Source organism: Electrophorus electricus, chromosome 17 (assembly GCF_013358815.1).
Source record: "Electrophorus electricus isolate fEleEle1 chromosome 17, fEleEle1.pri, whole genome shotgun sequence".
NCBI lineage: Eukaryota > Metazoa > Chordata > Actinopteri > Gymnotiformes > Gymnotidae > Electrophorus > Electrophorus electricus.
The window spans coordinates 15040043-15065042 of NC_049551.1; the positions used below are offsets into that span (position 1 = coordinate 15040043).

The following is a 25000-nucleotide window of genomic DNA, read 5'->3' on the forward strand; positions in this document are numbered from 1 at the left end:
ACGGACCATGACATCACACGCGAGTGTGAACACTGGTGAAAGTGGAGAGGCTCATGTGAAAATACGAAGATCAATCATTTTGACGTTAAAATCCATTGATGCAAAAAAAACCCCAAAACAGAACAAAAAATGTATAATTCCAGCCCCCTTTGTGATTTCTCTTTCAGAAAAGTAAAACTACTCGTGTTCCAAGCAAATCAAGACTTGGTCCTTAAATGACACGTGAATAAATATCACATCTAATCTAATGTTGATTTCCTAGACAATGAATAAGACATGTGGACTTCAAGCTTAGAGTGTTGGACGATATTGCACTTCTTAGACTTTGGTTTCCTGAACGTGTGATCAGACAGTTAGTGTCTCTTCTGAACATGTTTGGTTCTCGTGATTATCATCACAATCAACTTTCCCTTCATTCACAAAATCTCTCTAGTTCAAGTATAGACACTGTAAACACTTGAGGCATAGGGCATTATTATCATCATCATCATCATCACTACTAATGGGCTACAGAATTCACAAAGTACCACCATGCTTGGATGATGTGGACACCACATTCCCAAAAACCTGCACACTTGGAATGCTGGGAGTTGTCATTAGTCAGGCCCAGCCCACACTAGACCAAACTAAACGCTTTAAGTTTCGCTGATTGTGTAGTTGGCCATTCGTTATCCCCACACACACACACACACACACACACACACACACACACACACACACACACACACACACACACACACACACACACACACACACGGCCTTCAAGTAGTCCTGCTTTCCTATCCAAATAGATGACAGATAACTAACCCCTCTCTCGTTTCATTGATCTATATTATTAAATACAAAGTCAAATGTGTTTGAGAAAACCTACGCTAACATCACCAGGGCCGGGTGACGTCACCAAACCGCTCACTTTTGGCACGTGACTTGTAATGGGAGGGAATACCAGAAAGAGGCGTGGTGCTCAGCAATGTACCACCTGAACACATGCCGTGCGAAAGGCACACAAGTGGGATGGGAGGTCTGAACGGATCGTGGTAGTGCTTCACATGTGCTCAACTGCTGCAGTTTCTTTTCTCAAGTGCATGCCAGACTTTGGTGCAGCAAACCGGGAAATCTCACACAGCGCCGTGGCATGGGAACCGAACTGTGGCTCACTGAGACACACAAGCTTGAGTGAGTGACCTGTGTGATTATTACCTCTACTCACCCCAGCAGGTCATTTAGAGTTTTGCTAGAATACATACATGAGAGTAATGTGTGTTTTTGTTTGATGCGAATCTTGTTGCGAGTTTATGCTGTGTGTACATGACAGAAAGGCTCGGTTTACCATTAATGCTAAATACGTAATATGCAAATTAATCTTAATGTATTTTTCTGTGTTTACACAAGAAAAATGTCCTTTTCAATTCCTTTTAGGGCCTACTACTGACAGAGAAGGCCTCCATGGACAAGACGACATGAAAAGGAGAGGGGAAGTCTGGGACAGCACGTGTGGACACGCTGAGAGACCTCAGATTAGCCTATACTTAATAATCCAAAAGGAACAGTACCATCACTCTCAGGGGCCTCACCAATACCATCAACAAGAGCACTGTGGACCCTGATCTAAATCACAGCCCCTTAAGGACCCTTCTGGGGCTAATGAGCACTGAGGCTCTCTCCACACCGGGGCATCAGGACACCTTTATCGGAGCAGGGGTATGCGCAATGTAATGTAAGGGTTAACGAGGGGCCAGATGCCATTAGCCCCTTCAGAAAAATGTCTGTAGTGTGTACGCATGCCAGTCGGGGTCCTACTGGCCCAAGGAGATGCAGGCCATGAGTTTTCATTGTGTGTCTTCACAAACAAACAAACAAAAACAAACCAAAACAAACCCAAAGAAGAGAGTAGCAGTGAAATGTTATGCACAGTCGCAGAGTTGTTCCTGATGTCCCGTCGCTTCCGCTGGCTCCTGACGCATCCATCTCAGCCGTAGGACATGACCCAGAACAAATCGACCCCAAGATTATGACGAATGCACAGAACAGAACCCAACAGCTGAAACAGCGTCTTGGTTTGTTCTGTTAGATAATTACAAAAAGAAAGGAAAAAAAAAATCAAATCAAATCAAATCAATGCAGTCTGGTCGTCACAAATATAAAATCCATTCAGAGCGTTCTGTCAACAGCTGGTTTGAAATTAAAAACAAGGACTTGTGGTCATTGCGCAAAAGGAGGAGGAGGTCCAACATAAACACAAAAGACAACACTGGACGTCCGTTCCATTGGCATACCTAGTGAGACCTTCCCCAGTCCTGTTAGTCCTGGCTGAATATTGATCTTTAGGCAAGTATGGCTGAAAAGAGACTGAGGATGAAAACAAACCCACAAAAAAATCAAAACAAAAACAAACAAACATCAGAAAAGGAGCAGGGTGGAGTTTGTGGGAGTAGAAATGCAGCATGGGGGTGGGGCACTGGGGGTTGGAGGGGGGTGACCACCAGGGGTGCCAGCTTCATACAATCTTCTTGATGCTGGGCCTCTTGAAGCTGCTGGCGCTGCGCTGCTTTTGGACCTGGCTGGCGGAGCCGTGGCGTGTGCGGCCAGCGGCGGGGAGCGCGGCGCTCGGCGACAACTCCACGTTCTCCTTATCCATGCCTGTGGATCGGAGCAACAGACTTAGAGTCGTCTCCCGACGCGACGGTGCTGTGACGTCTACCGGCGCCAAGGACGTGAGGAAAACGGGAGGAAACACAGACAGGATGGAAAAGGTGGACGTGCTTGGGGAGGTCAGATGGCATATGGGCCTGACCAGAGTTGTGCAGGGAGGACAGAGCAAGCCAATAGGTGGGTTACAGAACTGGGCTTCAGGTTCTGCTTACAAGACCACCCTTGGCACAAAGCCCCCGAACACAAGCTAGTATAGATTAAAATGTGAAGTTCTAATAGGGATTTCACCATATTCAGACACACACACACACACACACACACACACACACACACACACACACACACACACAGGCATACACAGAAACACGCACACGGACGCGCGCGCGTGCACCAGGAGTGTGTGGCAGCTATGAGGCAGGATCAGAAGGGGTATGTATACCTGGCCAGCCGAGGGGTGGGGCAGATGCATCAGACTTTGAATAAGGCAGAGAGGCTTTTCTCCCTCTCTCTCACACACACACGCACACATACACACACAGTAGAGGAAAGGCACAGGAGTGAGGTGACCATGGCAAACCGAAGGAAGAGTGACAAGAAACACAAAAGCAACAATAAATAAATCTGAACAAATTAATAAAACCAAAAATTAGGCAGAATATAAAGTAAAATTTTCAAGAAGTCATTTATAGTAGTAAAACTTTGTATTATTTGTTTTCATTTGTTTTCATTTAAATACTAACAAATTCAGCACTAAATTATCTCTGCCTTTAGAATTCAGTTAATCAAAGCACAACACTGTAAGCCAATTAAAACAATATAAAAACAAGTATAAGCAAAAAACCCAAACCATTACCACTATGTGTAAACTATAGGCTCAGGCTGCCCATCGTAGCGCTATAGGTTGTATTTGTACCCGGCATTTTCTGGGCCACCACCTCCGAGGACCTCAACCGGGACAAAGTTGGGGATCGTCTATAAACTACAGCACGTGGAGAGCAATGGTGGCAGTGTGATGGCAGCAGATGGAGGGAAGGTGGGGGGGGGGGGGGGGGGGAATGAATGAACATGAAAAGGCAAATGACCCCTGAACACCAATCCTGTCTATGCGAGACACAAACGAGTGAGGGGACTTTCAAGCAGAAAGGAGAAAATGCCATCAAGGCCGACCGTTAGGGAGCTGCGACCAGACGAGTTAAAAAAAACAGGCAACGTTTGACAGTGAGGAATGAATTTCGCCAGCCAGGACTTCAACGTGCAATTAGTGGTCGACAGGGCGGGGCTGAGGTGGCACGACAGCCAATGAGAGAGGCGCGCTAGCACAGGGAAGAGGTAGAAGCAGGGAGATGTGCACAGTAGATACAGGCAGACAAGTTCAGTACTGGGAATGGGTTAGAGAGAGCATGAATGAGCGAGAGAGAGAGAGAAAGAGAGAGAGAGAGAGAGAGAGAAAAAAAAAAGAGGGAGGGAGGGAGGGAGGGAGGGAGGGAGGGAGGGAGGGAGGGAAGAGAGGGAAGGATTCCTAAGTTAGAATAGGACATATCTAAGCTTCTAGGCTTCACAAACAGAAAAGGTTGTGACACAGGACTAGAGGGGTGTACAGTGCACACACGCACTCACCTGGCGAATGCTGCGAGGTGGCCAGTGAGGTCATGGAGTTGGAAAGATTGAGGTTGGCTGTGATGCTGAGCTGACTCTGCACGGGTGGGGGGTAGGGCGATGTGGGCGTCCTCAGTGCCTCCTCGCTGCCCTCCTCGTCAATGCCTGGCAGATAGGTGTCGATCAGCGCATCCAAGAACTTGACGATCAGCTCGGCGTAGTCTGGGATCTGGGTTTGCTGCCGAACAAAGTAGGAGAGGGTCTGGTTAAACGCAGGACGCGTTTAGGAGAACACGCCACTGGAGCTGGGGTGTACTACCTTTGAGAAAGGGCCAGCAAATCTCCAGAGTCCGTTAAAGCCTAAACCTGCAAACAACACAGGAAGTGAGCAGTGAGTGGGGAGGAAGTTGAAATCTCAACATGGCTTATAGCATGTAGCCAGACTGCCAGACAGTTTCTCACCCTCCAAGCACCTCAGCCAGCCGGTTTCCCACCCACCTACCCTCAGGAGTCAACCAGGCAACCAGTCTCTCACTCATTTCTGCCATTCAACATAGTGCACTGGTGTGTGTGTGTGTGTATTTACTCTGCAGTACCTGGGCTGGTACTGTGGGATACTCTCTCTCTGTGTGTGTGTGTGTGTGTGTGTGTGTGTGTGTGTGTGTGTGTGTGTGTGTGTGTGTGTGTGTGTGTGTGTGTGTGTGTGTGTGTGTGTGTGTGTGTGTGTGTGTGTGTGCGCGCTTACTCTGCAGGTAGGAGGGCTGGTATTGTGGTGGTGACTCCTCGTGGTACACCACGCTCTGCACAATGCCGTGCACGGGGTTGAGCAGGTGCGGGTCCTGGCACAGTGAGAGCAGGGTGTTGATCTTGGAGTCCAGGAGGTTATGACTGGAAAATAAGAACACTGATGACAGACCCCTCAAAAGACCTTAAGAATTAAGTGGGTACAAACAAAGTGGAGGTGAGGGCGTGTGTGAATGTGAGCAAGCAAGAGAGTGAGAGAGTAGGTGTACACACACACACACACACACACACACACAATGTTCATTCTCTTACTCACTCAGGGCCTTACTGGGGTTGTTATTGAGCACCGCGTATGTGTCCATGGGAACATTTTCCATGGTTACATGAGCAAGGAGGAGAGACTTTCTGTGCTTTAGGCTGCAGTGACTGCATAAGCAGGTGTGTGTATAGTGATGAAGGAGCAGAGATGTTCACGGACTTACACAACTGGAAAGACCTTTGGAAAGACCACACTGGCCTCGGCTAAAAACTCATAAAGGATTCTCTGGTCAAACTCATCCGTCGTGTTTTTGACCTGCGTGGCCTGCAACACAAAGGGATTCACATCTGAGGAAAAGCCAAAAGATTTAGCATCTAAACATAATCAAATGTGTCCTGGACAACATATGCAGAAAACAACCAAAAGAAGAACTGTAAAAAGGCTTAGAGGAATAGATACCAAAGAACACGACAAAAACGTGAGAGCAATCGAGAGTTTGGAAGTTACATTGTGAGAGGAGAGAATATGAGAGAGCGATTGTGTGTGTGTATGTGTGTGAGTGAGTAAGAAAGTGTGAGTGAGAGAGAGAGAGAGAGAGAGAGAGAGAGAGAGAGAGAGAGAGAGAGAGAGAGAGAGAGAGAGAGAGAGAGGTGTGAGAGAGTGAATGTGAGCAGGGCCCTCACCAGCACAGTCAGCAGCAGAGCTTGGATCTTAGGGTCAGTGAGGACCTCCTCGTCCAGCAGGACGTTGGACTCGGACACAGACACCTTTCGCAGGTGGTGGTGCTGAGAGATTCTTTGGGTCTCTGGACAGAAAGACCAGAAAAGAGAACTCTTGTAGTCAGCAGCGGTCCGGCCGTGACTGACCTCGCGTGACCGGCCAGAGGCATGAGATCTCCGCGCTCTACGCTCCAAGGTGCAGGTCTCCCTGAGCCTGGCTCGAGGACGGCGGTCTCACCTAGCTCGTAGTCATTCTCTGCCACTCTCCTCATCTTTGGGGGCGTGGTGATGCCCGACTCCATCTCGGGTCTCTTTGGCGCTTTCGTGTCCGATATCAGATGGTCAAAGCTCTTCCTCGTGCCTGAGATTCATGGATGGGAGTGAAGAGTGATAATCGTTCCAGGCACACATTACACAAGAAAATGTTTAAAAAAAATAAATAAATAAAATCAACAACTCAGAAGAAATTTGTTTGAGTGCCCCAGTTGAAAACGCCACTGATGGTGGATCAAAGGCTTAGCAATAGTTTCAGAGTGAACTGGTGCCAACATTCTGCTAAGATTTAGTAGTTTGCAAATCTGAAAATGCCAGCCTGCGGGGACATCAGGACGCTTGCTCACACCCGGGTTTGGCCTGAGGAGTGTGTCATACCCAAGAGCTTCTTGGTGTTGGACTGCGAGGGCTGGCCCATGTCTAGGCTCATAGACTTCCTAGTCCGTGGACTAACTTGCCCCACGCTGGGGTAGTGGGCGACCAGATACCGCTCGGAAACTTTAGGGGACGTCCACGGCTGGTTCTCCCGCAATGTTCTGCCATGAAAATAAATTAGGCACACAACACACACACACACACACATATATATATATATATATATGAATATTGACAGAGAAAGAGGGGGTTATATCTATATGTAATACTGGTGTAATGAGGTGAACTGAATCCTTGTATTGTGATGCACCTGCAGCTGGGGTCATTATTTAGCACCGAGTACGTGTCCATAGGAACATTTTCCATGGTGACATCAGAGAGGAGGAGAGACTTCCTGTGCTTTAGGCTGCAGCGACTACGTACTTCCTCCGACACGGTGAGCAGCGCTGCCATGACGACAGACCACAAACAAACATAAAGAAACAGTACTGGGGCCCAGAGACAGCGTTTCGGTGTGCTGCTGTGTTGGGCAGGCAGATGCCCCCTCACCCGCTAGGTAGGCCACGCTCTGCGTGTTAACCTCGAACTTGTCGCAGTTGAGGTGTTTTCCAACCAGGCCGAGAAGCGTGTGGAGGATGCGCACTGTTCTCGCCACGGTGGTGGGGGAGGGGTGCCTATAGCCTGGAGTAAAAACCAGGCGTTCACACACACGGACAAAACAGGAACTCAACGAGCTTGGCTATTCCCACAGGACAGACGGGGCTTCTAACCTTTAAGCAGGTGTCCCACAAGAGCAAAGTTGAAGTTGGAGTTGAAGTTGAGGCCTACGAAGTGGTCCATCTGCTTACAGTGCCACTCCAAGGGCTTCCGGATCTCCATGAACACCTCCTCAGGGCTCTGCAGCGGAAGACACACAAGACCCTGACATTCGACCCACTTTAAGGCATTCTGGCATGCTAACGCAGAACAAGATCACCTGGTACGGTCACATGGGTGTGCCAAAGCAGTGGCTCGCAGAGTTAAACCAGAGAAGAAAAGGTGGCAAAGTGCCAAACTGGGCATAAAAGCGTGATGCATACCTTGTCGTTGAAGACGTGCATGCTGTCCAACGTGTGCAGGTTTTGTTCCAGCAGCGCCGTGCCGGCAGAGTACAGGTTCACCTCGTCCAGCTGCAGGACAGCTATGGCCACCCAGAACAGGGCCTTGTGCATGTGCGAGTCCTGCCCAGGTCAAAGACAGAACAAGCCTCAGAATGGACCCTTAAAGGACCACTCAGCATTGCCAAACTGACACCCCCCCCACCCCCACCCCAAGAACCACTCAACCAGAACGACACTTTTGACCAATTCTTTCCCCTCTAAATCCCTATGGTGAAGTTTAGGTGTTTGTCACGGGCTACAGGGCGACGATGGGTTGGGTTACCTTGGCGAGCAGGGGCTGGAGCTTGGTGAGAGCGATGACCGTCGCCTCGATCAGAACCTGGCTGTTGTAGCTATCTGGACCCTTCAGGCAGCTCTCCAGACCCTGTCCAGAAGGCAGAAGAAGGACTGTGAAGATGCACGGCCAGTTGAACACTCCCCATTACAGGAGAACTAACCAGCTACTGCTACCAATGTGCTCCAGTCGCTACTATAGTGCATACGGAACTTTTTCCAGATCTCTTCAAGTTTCCCATATTTTTGAAATGTTTTAATTTGACTTTAAAATAAATTCAACTCTGTTTTCCCCTCATCAGTCTACACACAGTACTCGACAACCACAAAGCAAAAATAGATTTTTTTAAATGGTGGAAATGGACTAAATTGTCACATTTCCATAATATTCAGACCCTGTTATGATGCTCACACCTGAGCTCTGGCGCATCCTACTTCTACAAGCTGTCCTTGGAAGGACAACAGAATTAACTGCACATAATTAGGAAAGCAAACACTCATCCATATGAGTTCTCATAGCCGATGCTGGAGATTAGACTGAAAACCAAGCCATTGGATTGACAATAGTCTGTAGACCTGTGAGAGAGGATTGTGTCAAGGCACAGACATAGGACAAGGAGCCGACAAAATTTCCGTAGCACTGAAAGTGCCCAAGAGCATGGTAACCTCCATGGTTCTCCACTGGAAAAAGCTTGGCGCTACCAGCAGTCTTCCTAGATCTGGCTTCCCAAACATTTCCCAAACATGATTAGGGACAAAGGGTCTTGGTCATTTGGGCAACCAAGAACTCAGCAGTCACTATGATAGAAATCGGAGAGTGTTCCTTTGTGGAGATGGTAGAACATTGTTGAAGGGCAACCATCAGTGCAACACTCCACCAACCAGGCCTTTACGGTAGAGTAGCCAGACAGAAGCTATTCATAAAGGCACATTCTCAGACCACAAGAAGCAAGATCCTAGTCTAACGAAACTAATGTCAAACTATTTGGCAACAATTCCCAGAAGCGTGTCTGTATTAATGCCTCTGGGGGACTAGTGAGGATGGAGGGAAAGATATTGAGCAAAGAATATTGAGCATTCCTGGGTGAAAACCTACCCAAGATCTCAGGATGGAAAGCAGGGTTACATTTCAACAAAACTGTGACCCGAAGCAAATTGCCAAGAGAAAACAACAGGAGTGGATTCAGGAAAGTGTGAACCTGGACTCAAGGATGGCTCCCACACCAGCCTGGCTGAGCATGAATGATTCTTCCCAGAAGAACAGGAGAAACCAAGCTTGTAGGACCAAACCAAGAAGTGTGGAGGAGGCAATACGTGAAGGGTCTTAATACTTACGTAAATGGAACATTCCAGCATTTTATTTTTAATAAATGTTCGAAACATCCCAAAAACCTCTTTTTGCTTCGTCATTGTGAAGTATTGTTTGTAAATTGATGAGAAACAAAATGCGTTCAAACCATTTTAAGACACCAAAACGTGGAAAACTTGAAAGGGTCTGAAAACATCCATTCTGGCTGTAAATGTTCATGCCTGCAGGAAAAGTCCAGACGCACAATAAACATTTATCACGTCTAATACAGGATAAGATGGGGAAACGAATTAACCAGACACTCATGCTGCTACAGCCAAACACGAGACGCTGTTAGCTGCTGCTGGGAGCGCAAGCAGACTTCTCTGGAGGGAATGTTAGCTTAGTCTGGCATGGCACGGTGTGGGGTGGGTAGGGGAGAGAGAGGCAGGTACAAACCCGGTCAATGCTGAGCATTGGACTCGCCTTGCTGAGAATGCGAATGATCTGTTTGATCTGACCGTGGGTGACGCGCTTGCTGATGCAGCCGAACACCACCAGAGCCCTGGGCTGCAGTGATGGGTTGTACTGGAACGCGAACCTGTGAAGGTGGCGGGAGGGAGGGGGGGCGGTCATCTGATTACACAGCGCCTCGCGCGGGAGTCACCAGTCAACCGCTTCCTTTGACCCGTTTGGCGCACATGAACAACAGCCCCTCGCGGGGGGGGATGACTTACTTCTGGGCCAGCTCGGTCCACTGGTCAAGCCATTTACAGCCTGGGATGTCCCGCATGCAGGCCTGGGAACACAGGAGAAAGACCAGTTAAGTGCACCTGCATTATGACCAGTTAACCCTCTCACATGGTCTGTTCTATTCTTGAAGAGAATTTAATTCATTCTTAATGTCTGGAAACCCCACAGGCTTTTTGAAGCGGTAAAAATAACAACGAGGAACTATTCGAGATACTATGTTGGTTAAAAATATGACCACAATTTCTCACCTTTCAACTGGAAAAATCTACCTCACCAGTGTGAAGCTTTTAAAGGTTGCAGCAACTAGTCTATTTTAGCCTTTCATAGTCATTCTGACCGAAGATGGCTGCGCGTCTAAGTGACGCTCGGAGAATTATTCAGACTGTTCAAACCTCCATGATCTCCAGCAGGGCTTCCGTGACCGTCTCCAGGGAGGAGAGGGCGAATGTCTCCCTCTCGTAGGAGCCCGGCGAGAAGGAGCGGTCTCGGTAGCTGGAGCGGAAGGCGATGACGGCGGCCGACTTCACCTTGCTGATGCCGAAGAGCAGGTAGAACTTGGGCAGGGAGAACTCGGTCAGGCTCAGCCGCAACACCTGCTTGGTCTCTTCTGCAGGGGGGTGGGGGAAAACCACACAGTGTAGCGCACAGTGAGAACATCTTCCTGTCTGTTTGCACGGTTTGATTAATCAGTGAAAACACCCTTTGGTATCTGTGGAAGAACACCAGACGAAGTGTCTACGGAGTGTCTGCATAGGCTGGTGCTTCCCTTATAAGCTTTCGGGACACACTTTTGATCAGTGCTACATGGGGGCATATGCTCAGTAGAAATATTAACTGGAGTGGCGATGTTGACCTTAGCGACCACATCATCCCTGGTGGGGCTTTGCAGGTGTGCTCTCACCGCTGAAGTTGAGCTGCGAGCAGGTGCAGAGCGAGTGGATGATGTTGATGACGAGGCCGTGGGTGGAGGCCCGTAGGGACAGTGGCCCCGTCGCCACCAGCAGAGTGACCACGTGAAAGAGGTAGGGCAGGTGTGCCGCCACGTCCAGCGAGTTGTTGAAGGACAGCATGAGCATGTAGCGCGCCAGGATGGCGATGTCGTCCCACATGAGGTGCTGCTCCAGCGTGGGCGTGGGCGACAGGCACGTCTTGTCGATGATCTTGCACATGCGTATGATGACCTGCAAGGGGCATCAGCAGCTGGTGAGGTGAATAGGGGCATCTGTACTGCAGGGCCAGGAGCCACCGAGAGCAGTTAAGTTTAGTTCGTCTGTGTAAGTAACTATATAAGGGCTGTGTGTTAAGAGTAAAAGTGTGAAAATGTGCGATACACAGAAGCACAGTGGTAAACCCTCGAACATGGGCAAACACTAGACTGGCAGACAGTTATAGTGTTATAGCAGAAAGACTTATGCATGTTGGATCAGATAAATGACTCATCAGAACATTCACAGAACAGTCTCTGGAATGCCTGAGAGATGTTCACACGCGTACGCACGCACACACAAATATTTGTTACAGGTCATATTACCATGTTGCAGAAAAGGCCAATGTTGTAATAATGACTAAACAGTTGATGTATTGTTCAGAGAACACATGCTGGTATGAGTGAATGAGTGAGCGTGCACAAATAAATGTGACAATGTAAAAAGAAAAAAAAACCCACAAAACCCAATGACTTACTACATAATTAGACATGCACACACGCAGGCAAACAGATACACACATACATACGCACGCACGCGTGCGCACACAGACAAACATATTAGAACAGTCAGGCTTCATGAAGTGTTGAGGGTGATGTGAATCAAGAAGGGGAAACAGAGACCCATAGCAGGCAACTCCGGCCTGCCGCCAGCACAGTGGGCAGAGACAAAGCCCAACACCCCTAGTCACATCACGGAGGCCCACGCACGCACATGTGAGAAGGAAATAAAAAGACAGAAATGACTTAAACAGAGTTGTGGTAGATGAGGTCATGCCAGATGTCAAACATGTAAATACAGCATGGGGTGTTGGAGATGAAAAAGGCTGTTCTTTTTTTAAATGGCCCTTCATTGTAAATGATGAGAGCGAAGCATTCCGTGTCTCAATATAATTCAATCACAGACCAGTGGAACGTGCGGACTCGCAGTCGGGCTGCCAGTGTGCTCAAACAGCCCCACTTCTGTTCACTCCAAACTGCACGGGGCCAGCCGATTCCTTAATTACCCAAACTCTACTTCCCAGTTTACCTGCCAGCGGCTCTGACCCAAAAATGGAGGTGCATCACATGGACGGAGCTGGGTTTGGCAGACAGCAAGAAACGCTACCCATGCTTAGCACCAACGGTACACTTGACCTATAAGATCTTTAATTCCAGGATGAACGGTGATGCTAACGCTAACGCACGCAATGCCGTTTTAGGCAGACGTCCTGTATGCGCCCCACTTTGTACCAAAGCCCTTTCCTGTTCCAATATGACTGTGCCCCTGTGCATGGAGTGAGGACATAGACTCATGAGTCTCACGTTCAGGGTTGAGTCCTGACCTCAACCTACTGAACATCTCTGGGATGAACTGGAGTGCTGATTGAGAGCGAGAGCTTCTCGTACGACGTCAGTGCTGGAGGTCAAGTGCTCTTTTGACTGAGTGGGCACAAATTCCCACAGACACACTCCAAGATCATATGTAAAGCCATTCACCTGTTACAGGTGAGTGGGGGGGGGGGGGGTATGTGATGTTCAGGTGTCTACATACTTTTGGCCATACAATGTAAATAGATGAAAAATGTGTTACACGGGCTATTATATACAAATAAAAGAGGCGGATGATGAAGTTTGTGAGAGCGCGTGAGACGACAAGCTTTGACAGGTTTTCACTGGTTAACAAGAGCTTTATAGCTGCTATCACATCTACAGGAAAGTGAAGAATATCTGCAGCAATTACTACAGCAAAAAAACACACCTTACAGAACTGGCCTCCGATACACGCAGAGCCGGCCTCCGATGTTTTTTTTGTAGATATACTATAGTTATATGACACTTAAACTATTTGCATATAATCTTCTAGCAGCTGTGTTTTGCATGCGTGTGTGCGCGCGTGCGTCACCTTGCTGGACACCAGTTTGACGTTGCCAGAAGCGAGAGCCACGGCAGTGTCGGCCATGACCTCAGCCTTGATGGAGCCAAGGCCTCCAGTAGCGCTGGTCTTGATAAAACTGTCCAGAACCACGTCCAGCAAGTCCGTGATCTGAGCCGGACCAAGGGAGAGGTCAGAGACAGCTTCTTGGACACGAGCACATAACACAAGCTCCATCATGCACACATTTTTAACACATGGCATGCTTCAATATTAAAATCCGCTGTGGAGGTCGTCTGCTGCCGGCTGGCAGGCTCCCAGGGCCACGTTAGCGCAAATGGGTAGGGGAGATCATCGAAGGCAGGGGTACGAAGGTCAAAAAGTGATGCGATTCCTAGGCTGTCGCACCTGGCCCAGACTGCCCCAGATCTTGGCCTGGATGGAAGGGTACATCTGCTTCTCGTTGATCGTCATGGTGATGAGCTTGTCGAGGATGGCTGTGACCCGCTGGCGCTTGGCGTCGTCGTTGTGTTTGCAGAAGCGCACCAGGTTCAGGAGCCAAGGGGTCATGTACTCCAGACATAAGTGCTTCAGCTCGATACCTGCACACGCGCACACACACAAAAAAAAAAAATCAGTACAGGCTGACCTCAGGAGCCTGTACTTCCTTTAGCCTGTACTGTGAATCCTGTGTTTCCTCAAAAACCACTGATAACATTTACAACCGCCAGGAAACCTGAGCCCAATTCAGCTTGGATTTTTGGTGGTTTTTCTAGATGACAGTGACAGTAGGAACGATTCCTGCAGCTCCAAATGGGGTGGGCAGGGTCTGGAATGGGCAGAGCACAAAGGAATTGGGTAGAGCCACTGACTGGATTTGCTGAAGCCGGAGATGCACTCCTCCAGGAACTCCAGGGTGAGGTGGGGCTCGTTGGCCGCCAGCGTCTTGCTAATGGAGACGATGAAGAGGGTGTTGTTGGCCGGGATGCACAGGCCCGATGTCTCCAGGAGCTGGCCCTCGATTTTCAGGTTGAAGGTGCAGGTTAGGGCACACAGGAGGTTGTACGCTGCAGACCTGAACAGGGCACAGTCGGTCGCACAGCAAGGTGGGACACCCCCATCAGTGGAGCCGTTAATGAATACATTCCCGGTAGCCGTTATATCAAACACACAAAACACAATTTTAATTTTTTTTATAAATTGATCCTTTCATTATGTGTGTTTAGTATCTATACTGTGTGGTGCTATCTATTATATTTTAAAGTGTACACCCAAGACTCCAGTGCCAGCAAGCATTTTAAAGGGTCTGTACATACTATAACGCATGCCTGTACCCTGCTCTTTATTAGGGTCAGTTACCTGAGACTGGGGTCGGAGCTGCCCAGGTTGAGGAGGGCGATGTTGAGCAGGGTGCCGGGCACATCCTTGGGTCTGATCTTGGTGTGCTGGGGGATGGAGTCGGGCTGCGAGAGCTCCCAGCGCGTGCGGATGTGGATGATGGAGTGGACGATGGCCTCACTCTCCTGGTGCATGAAGGTGAGGGGCGTGCCCTGGTTGGCGATGGTCAGCGTGAACTGGCTCTCGTCCACCAGACAGATCTCCTCCACCTCGGAGGCATAGTAGATGTCATTGAGGAAGACTGACTGACCCAGGACGCGCGTGCGCTCCGCTGAGGTCACTTGCACGGCTGTGGAGCCCACCTGGGAGGGGGGCGGAGAGAGAGAGACACACACACACACACACACACACACACACACACACACACACACACACACACACACCTGAACATGACAATAATCACAACTGTCATCATCACCTTTCTAATCCTGGCCAGAAGCAACTGATCACGTTTTTTACTTTTTATTTCGGCTTCACAGGCCGTGCCTGTCCGGCTCACGCCACTGAACTGCCTCATACCTTCCTGAACCTCAGAACATGCTCCACACACCTTGATGGACACCTTAGTGTCCTTGTGCGCCAATCTGAGGGCGTTGTGGAACACCTTAAGGTCTTCCTCCAGGCTCAGCGTGGCAGCAGGCAGCTTCTGCTGGTCGGACTCCACGTACTCCGCCAGCCGCGCTGGCGAGTCGATGAACAGCAGTTTCTTGCTGCCTTTCAGGCCGGTGAGGAGCCGCTCGTGGTACTTGGTGTACTCCCGCACCCAGGTGTTGCAGTTGTAGATGTAGATGGCCGCCACGTTCTCGTAGGCGAAACCCGGGAAGACGACAAACCACTTGGAGAGGAAGTCGGTCTTGAAGCGGTTGCTTGGGCCGGCATGTGTGAGGTCCACTACGATTTCATAAGGTTTGGCGTAGTAGGGCTTGAGGGTGAGCAGCACATGGTAGATGAGCAAGTCCCCATTTATCTGCCCCGTCTTGAACCTGGGGGGGGAGGTCAAACCGATGTGAAGATGAAAATGTGGCAAAATGTGGGTCTGCTTGTGCATGACAGAAAAACAGCCTTGATGTGAACTTCGTTTCGAACGAACTCAAACATGACAGGTGTGAAAAGGGAGAAGTGACAAAGAGGAAGAGCTGCGAAAGGAGGACAAATCCTTCAAAAGGCAACAGAGCATGCAAAAGGCCAACAGACATCAGCAGCACCTGACTCGTCTTGTTTAATAAGCCTGGAACAAAAATGCCTACATGCACTTTGACCATAAGTGCACATTACGGTATTCCTTACCAAGTGAACGGGGGAGGGGGGGTAAAGAGATATAGAGATATATATATAGATATAGATATATATATATATATATATATATATATATAAATAAATAATATATGTGTGTGTGTGTGTACACACACACACACACACACACACACACACACACACACACACACACACACACAGAGAGAAAAACAAAACAAAAAATGCCTACTTTTACAGGTTTTTAGAGAACCTGCTAAAGAGAAAGGAGAGCGAACATGTGTGGCGGAGAATATCTTTATGATGATTTAAATATATGCCCAATAAAACCACCACAGCAGAAGTGAAAGAGGGTCAGGAAATGCATCACTTGTGCACCCAAATGCATACACTCTTAGAGCATATCACTTCTGCACCGCTGCGGAGCTACTTCACACTTCACACCAGCATATTCATGTGACAGGACTCCAAGGTCTTTGGAAAATAAAACCATCCCAGAGGAAACCACGCAACAATGCAGAGGTGAGTAACTCATCCCGGGTCAGACACCGACCACTGACACAGGACTACAGGCTGTAACCACGTCTAGGTATCTGACGACTGCATGCCTTCATAATCAGTAATGATGGATACATTTTTAATACTACACCTTTAGAATTCAAACCAGTTTGATCAACTGTTTAAGGTGAAGACATTAAGATGATAACGTGATCCAGTGATTCAGGCAAAACCAGTTTGGAAAGTGGTTTAAAGGAATCTTTGAAAATGTTTCGGCAGCTATTATTTAACATTCATGTAATGTGTATACCGCTAACCACAGAACTACAAAGCCCACAAGTGATGTACAACAAGAAGAAATAATGCTGGCCAAACTGAACGGATCTATAGAACAAACCGTTTAACCCTTTCCTCTCAACTCTCTTTACAGATCTGTGAAAATATACTGTTTCCTGGTCTTCATTTTGTCTAAGGGTATAGAGTGCAGCGCAACGTACAATAATGGAACTAAAAGTAACCAGACTTCAGATACGTCGTCTCCAATGCCAAATTTGAATTCGATCACCATAAAACCAAAGCCCAGTGCTACAACAGAAGAAAAAACAGAAACACGATCTATGTCTTATGTCACCAAAACTACCACAACACAAGCCACGATAGAACTGTTGCCCTTTCTGTTTTTAAAGTCATCAGAAGTGATGCCTGTTACTCTGTCCCTCGTTGCGTTGTGTATTTTCCTCGTTGTAATCAGCATCCTACTGGCCTGTAAGGTGTGCCATCTAAAGTCCTCCAGAGATTACCAGGTCAGGAGCAACACTAACATGAACTTCACTGAGGCATCCCCCTCCGCCAGCGAAGAGTGTTTCTCTGCGGATGGCGAGTTTTCTGAGACGTGTGTCATGATGAGCGAGACGGGCGCGTCTCATGATACAGAGGACAAAGGCAGAGTCCCTGAGGAGGAGGCAGGAGTCACTGCTGGGGAGGTTAACGGCCAGACTCTCCCTGAACCGGTCGCGGAGGAGGCCACGCACACCACCGAGACAGCGCCCCCACAAGACACGCCCGAGGAGCGCGACGCTACAGAGGCCGAGTAAAAAGAGCCGTGCAGTTAAAAAACAACACACATCGCACTCTGCTGGCGAGTTCGATCTCAAGGCCATCGTGTCCTTTTCATTCACTTCAGATCTACTCTGCTTTTGCGTTTGGTATTCCGTAACCAGTTTAGTCAGCTACAGTTTAGACAAATTAGAGACAACTGGAAAAGACTTTTCTTGAGTAAATGGGGGGGGGGGGGAAAAAAAAAAAAAAAAAAAAAAAAACTATTTAGCATTTCTCATTTTCATTCATTTTTGAATACTTTAACATTCCTGCTCATACAGTCTCTGCATACTACTTCAGCTAGAAAGGAATACAAGAATGATTAATACAGGGGATAATCCTGTTCATACTGCCTACTGCACACGCAAAAGGCCTAGGCTATGCTATTGTTTTTTTATTTTCTTTTACACTTTGTTAATGAAGCTAAAGTTTTAATTGTGCAGCAACAGTTACCTTGCAAGTTATTGCGTTCTTAGTTAAAAAAAGACAATCCTGGCAAAACTTCATGGTCTGATGATATTAGTCAAATAACATTAATTGAAATTGAAGTACCAGTTAGCCACATTTTTAAATAAAACATTTTCACTCTGGAAAAGCTTAAAGTTGTTCGTTGCTATTTTCCACTACATTCTGTGTAAAATACTAGTTAATTAAATAGGGATTGTTAGTAGTGAATACAACTTTTACAAAGTCTTTTAATGCAACACACCCACCCACATATACATGATTCCATCTGAGTATCTGTAGTGTGCTCTAGTAAGAGATGCAGAGATGTTCAACATTGTAATAAAGTACACAGAGAAACAGGACATTTCAGAGAGAGGTCCTTCATCAGCTGTGCAAGCTTCTCGCTCTCTCTCACACACACTTCTGTCCTACCCATGAGAGGCCTGGGAGGTTGTGGGTGCAGTGCAGTGTTTTTTGTCATTTCCTAGGATTGTGCTTGTCTGAACTGAGACTGATGTCATTCCTCTCTCCTTCCAACTTCAAATTCCTTCCTTTGGAAGGAATGTTGTTTTTAGCATCTCTCACACCTCCCACCACAACCTTATTTTGTTTTTTGGTTTTTTTTTTGGTTTTTTGAGCTTTAAAAAATCCATTATCCATTATAATCATATCTGCGTGAATAATCATTTTATGATGTCTCTAATCAGGAAATATATTAAACAACACCTGGACATGTCCAGCACTAAAAGTACCTTCACTGCATGTGCAGTGACCTCACACACAGCACCCTTGGGTCTTGCCCAGCAGTGAGGCTTTTCACCACCATCAGCATCAGACACAGCTAAAATGTTCACAGTCATGGCTCCCTGCATATGATCAGCACCAGCATGCTAACATTTGTGAGGGCACTTCTCCACAGCCTGCGCTGAACAAGGTCTTAGTTTAAGGGTGATTGAACAGTGCAGGTGGGAAGATGGTCTCAAACCATCTACAACTACAGATCCACCAAGTTCAAACACCACCATACCACTCCTTCATGCAGAAGCATCGGCATCAACGGGCATAACTAAACGAACAGGGTCAGATATGCCTGCATCTACAGTAGCACCAATAAGGTCACCATTGGCCAGTATCGATGCAAAACATTGAATGATGGAACCAACATCTAGGCCCACATCACCAGCACTTAGAAACAACAAAAAGAATGCCCCAAAACATTACAACAGACAAAACTGTAGGTGCAAAGCCCAAATCTTTTTGCCAACAAACGTGATGGGGCATTGTAGCAGTGGACTCTTCACAACACCTCCAAAGACCTGCCTGTTTCCACTGTCACCACAAGCATGAAACAGCTGCCTCCACCAATCCACAGCACACCACTTCAAACGTCACTACAAGTCAAGAGACACTAATGCCAAGATATCGGCGTACTACAGCTCAAACACTTCCTCCAAAGGGAAGGCCACAAACAGTCCTTATAGCAAGAGAAAACGTTCCAACGGTAATACCTGAAGAACGAAATCCAGAAATATGACATCAATTCATGAAACAGCAACTGTGGGCGATGATATTTCATCCAAATGGGCCACGAGACGGCCACAACGGCCTGGCAGCACAACACCAGGAGAACAGCCTGCATCAGAGAAGATGAGCATAACGCAGCCAGCATGCAAGACTCATTCAGAAGGTGAGCGTTTGTTTTCAGAGTCAACAACCTCGAGACCTTCTCCAAACCCATCAAATTTTCCCCACCAACACAAAGCTTTTTTAAAAAAAAAACCTCTGAAAACACGAAAGGAAGCTAACGACATTCAGCCAGAAAAAACAAAAAAAAAAACAAAAACAAAACACTAAATACAGTTACTAACCCAAACCCCAATAACAGAGGGGATCAATATTTCAGAATCACTGATCCTACTCATGTCTGCCCTGGTGGCATTTACTTTGTGGAGAATACAGCAGCACTGAAAGAGGAAAAAACATTTGGGCAGTGCACTCCCCGTCGCTGGATGGCACCATCAGTCTCTGTTATGGACCATCACAAGAAGACCATAGTGCCTACACATAGCAAATTACAACCATAAGGTGGCGACAGAGAGCCAGAGAGGGTTCGTTTTTGGGGTTGTTGTTTTTTTTTTTTTTTTAAATTAAAGCAGTCTTTGCTGATAATGTAGGTTAATTTATAACTGCTTGCCTATAACGCATTTGGAATTTTCTACTCTATTTGTGCACAAGTTAATTAAAATAATCTACTCTATTTGTGCAATAAGTTAATTTAAATAATAACCAGGATGTCCAAACATTTATCAGATAAACCTTCAGTATATTTATGTAAAAATGTATTGGTTTTAAACATCAGAGCAAAACAAACATGTTTTGCCAGTGCCATAATATCCTGTTTGCGTAAACAAGTTTGTTTTTATGTGGCTACCTCGGGGTTGTTGTGGCTACTTTCCGATCATATCTGGCTCAGAAAACACAGTAGTAACCAGGAACAGGCTGTTCAGATCACTACTGACCGTGAGGACATTTCCCTGTGGGATTAAGAAGGCCGTGAATGCATCTATTGATTTATTTATTCTGAATCAAAGTGCCAGTAGTTGCTTTGATTCTAAATGTTTTACACACACACACACACACACACACACACACACATTCATATTCTCTCATCTGCCTCCATGTCTCTCCATTCTGTCTCACAAACTGCAGTGCACACACACACACACACACACACACACACACACACACACACACACACACACACACACACACACACACACACACACACAGCATTAGCAGGCAGGGGATACAGCATTGCTGGGCAGTCTGACAGAGCTCTAAAGAATGCTGCTTTTCTGCAAGAGCAGAGGGCAAAAGGAAAATTAGGACTGAAAAGCCATTGAGAGCTTCCACCCTGGCCCGCGTCCCTCGTCCGCTTCTCCACGGTTTCAACCCTGACGGACCGAGGAAGGTGAGGAGACAGTAAATAACTTAACCGCACGCACCTAATACAACATTTAAAAGAGCAATCATGACTGTTGCTTAAATGGGCTTGAGCTGAACGGTTGTTAAGAGGGGCGAGCAGGAAAGAGAGCACACTGAAGGAAAAAAAAAAAAGATCACAGTTAACATATAGCAGGGAGATGTGATGCACACACACACAGAGAGAGAGAGAGAGAGAGAGAGAGAGAGAGAGAGAGAGAGAGAGAGAGAGAGAGAGAGAGAGAACAAAGAACAAACCAAAAAAGATGAAGGGAAAACGGAGGTGATGTGAGGGGGATCTAAAGTCCTCTCCATCAGCAGTGTGAGGGCTTGGGGGGGGGCAGTTCCGCTCCACCCCGCCCCACTATTCTCTCCCTCTCAGCAACCCTCACACTCCCCATTTCCACCCCCAGTCTTCCCGCTGCCACACACGCGCCCCAGCCGCTCTGCCGCCGACATCCGTCTGCGTCCTGCTGCTGCTGCTGCACCGGAGCGGGACAGGAGTCCCCACGTACGCTCTAGCAGAATCGGGAACTGCGACGGATTCCCTGGAAGCGGACAGGAACAAAGGGTTCGTGTGCGAGGACGAAGGGCAAACAGTAGGAGAGAAACGAGACTAGGGAGGAAGAGGAGCAATGACAGGGCACTGATGAAGAGAAGGTGAGTGAAGGATGATGCAGTGGAGAGACACACACACACATACACACACTGCGCGCGTTTTACTCAGAAATCACATCTGTGATACACAGATCAGGTCCGACATCCATAACTTTACTGAGCAATTAAAAGTGAACTCACCCTAATCAATTAATTAAGCTTACCACAGCTGCACTGGATCAATCGGCTCTACGATCAATAACTCACAGTGTGAGGCAAAAAGGCCAACCAATTAACGGCCTCAGAGGGGGGCGAGAACTCGTCCCGGCAGCACTTAGTACGGGCTGACGGGGGGCATAGATGAAAGCCTCCCATTTAGTCGCTCTCGTCCCCGTTCGTACGCTGCACCGAGCGCACGAGGGACGCCGCAGTAACTAGCCCTGCAGAGCTCTGCAGCAAGAGTAGCTCTGTGTGTGTGTGTGTGTGTGTGTGTCTCTCCACGTAGTAAGTCATGCAGCTCAGTGCTCAGTGACTTATCTGCATCCATCAGCCATGTATCACAAGCTTAGAAAACAGAAATGTATTGACTGTTCCCTCCGGAACGGCTCATGCCCAAATTTCTCCTGTCAGTGTTTTCGTCACAGGGACGAGGTGGCGAGGTGCATTTATGTACTTCATAACACAAAAGATGATGTATTTAATATACACTGTATGTGTGGAAAAACTCAAGAGGACCGACCCCCCCCCCCCCACACCAGGTCCTCGTGTTCCAGCCTTTTAAACGTGACGTGTTGGACGCCAGCTGAATTTTGAGCGTGTGGAGAAGCACAAGGCTACAGACAGAGTGGAAGGGCCCCGAAGAGACCCACAGCCCCGAACACTTTCAGCCAACAGCATACCAGTTAGTCGGTAACGTCTCAGTGCTGAGGCGTGTGAAAGGAGGCTGGCACACGTCCAATCGGAGAGCAGTAAGACGTCCCTTCCTTGTTGTGTAAAGGGAATATAGCAACCCTAGCAGCACTGCATGTAGGATATGAATATACATTTTGTCATTTTTGGGTCGTTCGCTGTTCCTTCTCTCTGCATGCGCAGGTGTGCACTGAAGATGCGTGACTGTATTCCACTGTCCTGCCTGCTGCTGTTTCTGGGAGGGGGTATCGACGCAGCCTGCCCCCCTGCATGTTCCTGCAGCGACAGCCACAGAGAGGTGGACTGCTCGTCGAGGTCCCTGAGGCGCCTGCCTGCCGGCCTGGAGCTCAAGGTCCACACCCTCAACCTGTCCTGCAACCGCCTGTCCAACCTGGACCACAGCCTGGCCCCTTACACCCACCTGCGCACCCTGGACCTCTCACATAACCACCTAGGGCACCTGCCCGCGTCACTACCGCGTTCGTTGTGGGAGCTCCGCGCGTCGGGCAACCGGATTCAGTTCCTGGAGAAAAACGACACGGCCTACCAATGGAACCTGCGAGAGCTGGACCTGTCGCACAACCGCCTGGAGCGGGCGGTGTTCATTAACAATACGCTGCCGGGTCTGCAGGCCCTCAACCTCAGTCACAACCACTTCTGGACCGTGCCCACCAACATGCCCCCCAGCCTGGAGGTGCTGGACCTATCCCACAACTCCCTGCTGCAAGTGCTGCCCGGCTCACTGGACCGGCTGGCCAGCCTGGCACGCTTCTACCTGCATGCCAACCGCTTCTCGGCGGTGAGAGAGGGTGCGTTTGATGGGCTCGACAGTCTGAGGCTCATCACGCTGGGTGACAACCAGTGGATGTGCAAGGACCCACACAGTGTGGGTTACCTGCAGGCGTGGGTCACTCGCACGCCCGCCCGCGTTCTCGGGTGCCCGTGCCACATCAGGTTCACCTGTGGGGAGGCCCACCTGACGCGTACGGGCGGCTGGCACTTTGCCAGTTACACACTGCCCCCACTTCTCCTGCCCGAAAAGGCGCTCACTGACACCCGTCACCCAGGGGAGACTCCGAGAACCGCAGGCAAGCCGCAAGAGGACGGCCCCTCTGCGCCAGACATGGACACGCCTACAGACGTGGCGTTCACCGTGGAAGAAGTCGTCACCTCGAGCACGCGAAGGACGACCACGCTTCGCACCAGGAGCGTTAAGAGAGCCAGCCACGGGCTTGGAAGAAATACAAGCAGAGGACTTGTACCCTGGGCTACTTTAGCAATATGTCTAAACATACTCCTGCTAATTGCTAATGACCTTCTCAACTACTGAAGTCATGTGAGAAACATATCCAGAGGTTCATCTCATCTTCTGGTCAGAAAACCCACCTAAAAACATCAAAGGGTGCTTATATTTATAAAAATTGAAATAACTCCTGCCTTCAGTAACTGCCCTCATTGTTCATATTTTGCTGGCATTCAAACCATTTTATTGTTTACTGAGAAACAAGATGTTGATTTTGGGCCCCTTTTCTGGACACAGATGAGATGTACTCGAGTCAGACTAGTGTCATTAGGGGAACACTGTATTTAAAACCCTCTTTAGTTTGAGGACTGATATTTATTATTTCAAGGACTAAAACAAAGACACAGCTTGAAATTAAACAAAAACAGTGTCTGAGAGTAACTAATCAACAGGAACTTTCTTTACTGAACATCCATCCGCTAATATGTATTACTGTGATGCAGGTTACTTCTGTAACTGGATGTATGATCAACGTATGAGGATCACAGATTAAATACATTTTGTATAATTGACACAATAGACAGTCGCATTTTTTATTTCAAGAGAACACAAAAAAGCACTATCGGTTCTACACCTGCACTCAAAAGCTGTCCTCAAAATATGCAGTCACTAGGCAGAACGAAATAAAGAGTTAAAAACACTTGAAACGCTATTATTTTGGTCCCTGAGGCCACCAGCAGGGGGAGTAAGAGATCCTGATTTGTGTTCTTTATGTTTAAGTGACACAGCTGTTGGAACAACGCGTACACCCTCTGTTTTCTCTGCGGGGTACGTCCTCGGCTTGGTGAGGTGGGCTCTGGGGTTTCTGTACACCACTTGCTTGGATCCAGCAGGTTTGGTCTCACCTTGGTGTGATAATTAGTAATCAAATAATCAAGGCTGGTTGATTAATTAAAGTAAGAATTATAGGTTAGACTGCTGAATGGAGAGAGTAGGCACTGGAAGGTCTGAAGTAGTTTGAAGGACCTAAAAGAAATCCAGCCATGTCTCTCCATGGAAGCCACTCAGGTACTTCTTCAGCCCCTTGTCATCTCTGGGCTACTGCAGGCCACACCCACTTGCCAACAGCTGCATGGGTCTTTTTCAACCTCCAAAAGTTCTCCTACGTCACGCGCCTACAGCATTCTCCCCACTGGACCTCCCGTTCTGCCGTCAAGCCTCTAGTTAAGCAATGGTGAATTAATATAAAACAACTTATTTGCAGCATAAAGTCAGACATATCAATCAACAAACTCGAGCTTTCTCCCACTGCACACAGAGGACCGAGTCACCAGGACTGAACAGCAGCTACAGAGAATAAAGGAGGTCTAAATAAATACATAAATAAATAGATTAATGACTTAGAATCAAAAACAAAACGTGCAGG

The 25000-nt window shown here is 48.0% G+C and overlaps 4 protein-coding genes across 6 annotated transcripts in view; 3 read left to right on the forward strand and 1 right to left on the reverse strand.

Moving 5' to 3' along the window:
- nf1b (neurofibromin 1b) overlaps window positions 1-25000 on the reverse strand; it is a 56455-nt gene that overhangs the window by 912 nt on the left and 30543 nt on the right. Inside the window, exons 36-57 of one of the 2 annotated variants that reach the window (XM_035535820.1) lie at window positions 15100-15532; window positions 14511-14851; window positions 14024-14226; window positions 13560-13753; window positions 13182-13322; window positions 10994-11273; window positions 10485-10699; window positions 10077-10138; window positions 9826-9940; window positions 8041-8142; window positions 7698-7838; window positions 7389-7515; window positions 7168-7299; window positions 6929-7064; window positions 6622-6779; window positions 6209-6331; window positions 5935-6056; window positions 5475-5575; window positions 4994-5136; window positions 4568-4614; window positions 4270-4486; window positions 1-2640 (exon numbers count right to left, since the gene is read on the reverse strand). The exon at window positions 1-2640 is cut by the window's left edge and continues 912 nt beyond it. In XM_035535820.1, the coding sequence (XP_035391713.1) occupies window positions 2498-2640; window positions 4270-4486; window positions 4568-4614; window positions 4994-5136; window positions 5475-5575; window positions 5935-6056; window positions 6209-6331; window positions 6622-6779; window positions 6929-7064; window positions 7168-7299; window positions 7389-7515; window positions 7698-7838; window positions 8041-8142; window positions 9826-9940; window positions 10077-10138; window positions 10485-10699; window positions 10994-11273; window positions 13182-13322; window positions 13560-13753; window positions 14024-14226; window positions 14511-14851; window positions 15100-15532 (3676 nt within the window). In that variant the 3' untranslated portion in view covers window positions 1-2497. Of the gene's footprint in view, window positions 2641-4269; window positions 4487-4567; window positions 4615-4993; window positions 5137-5474; window positions 5576-5934; window positions 6057-6208; window positions 6332-6621; window positions 6780-6928; window positions 7065-7167; window positions 7300-7388; window positions 7516-7697; window positions 7839-8040; window positions 8143-9798; window positions 9941-10076; window positions 10139-10484; window positions 10700-10993; window positions 11274-13181; window positions 13323-13559; window positions 13754-14023; window positions 14227-14510; window positions 14852-15099; window positions 15533-25000 lie in introns of both variants that reach the window. The other variant, XM_035535819.1, reaches the window with a different exon arrangement.
- LOC113590171 lies at window positions 16168-17591 on the forward strand. The gene is made up of 2 exons (XM_027030193.2): window positions 16168-16322; window positions 16729-17591. The coding sequence occupies exons 1-2, from the start codon at window positions 16315-16317 to the stop codon at window positions 17390-17392; spliced, it is 672 nt and encodes a 223-aa protein (XP_026885994.2). The 5' UTR covers window positions 16168-16314; the 3' UTR covers window positions 17393-17591.
- LOC113590170 (oligodendrocyte-myelin glycoprotein-like) lies at window positions 20661-24153 on the forward strand. 2 transcript variants are annotated; one of them, XM_035535821.1, is made up of 4 exons: window positions 20661-20814; window positions 21239-21485; window positions 22181-22390; window positions 22515-24153. In XM_035535821.1, exon 4 carries the CDS (start codon window positions 22528-22530, stop codon window positions 23659-23661), a length of 1134 nt encoding a protein of 377 aa, XP_035391714.1. In that variant the 5' UTR covers window positions 20661-20814; window positions 21239-21485; window positions 22181-22390; window positions 22515-22527; the 3' UTR covers window positions 23662-24153. The 2 variants fall into 2 exon arrangements, with proteins under 2 accessions (XP_035391714.1, XP_026885992.2); XM_027030191.2 differs by lacking the exon at window positions 22181-22390.
- LOC118242872 (putative protein TPRXL) overlaps window positions 24801-25000 on the forward strand; it is a 7031-nt gene continuing 6831 nt past the window's right edge. Inside the window, exon 1 of the mRNA XM_035535822.1 lies at window positions 24801-25000. This exon is cut by the window's right edge and continues 291 nt beyond it. The gene's annotated coding sequence lies outside the window, so the exon portion shown is untranslated.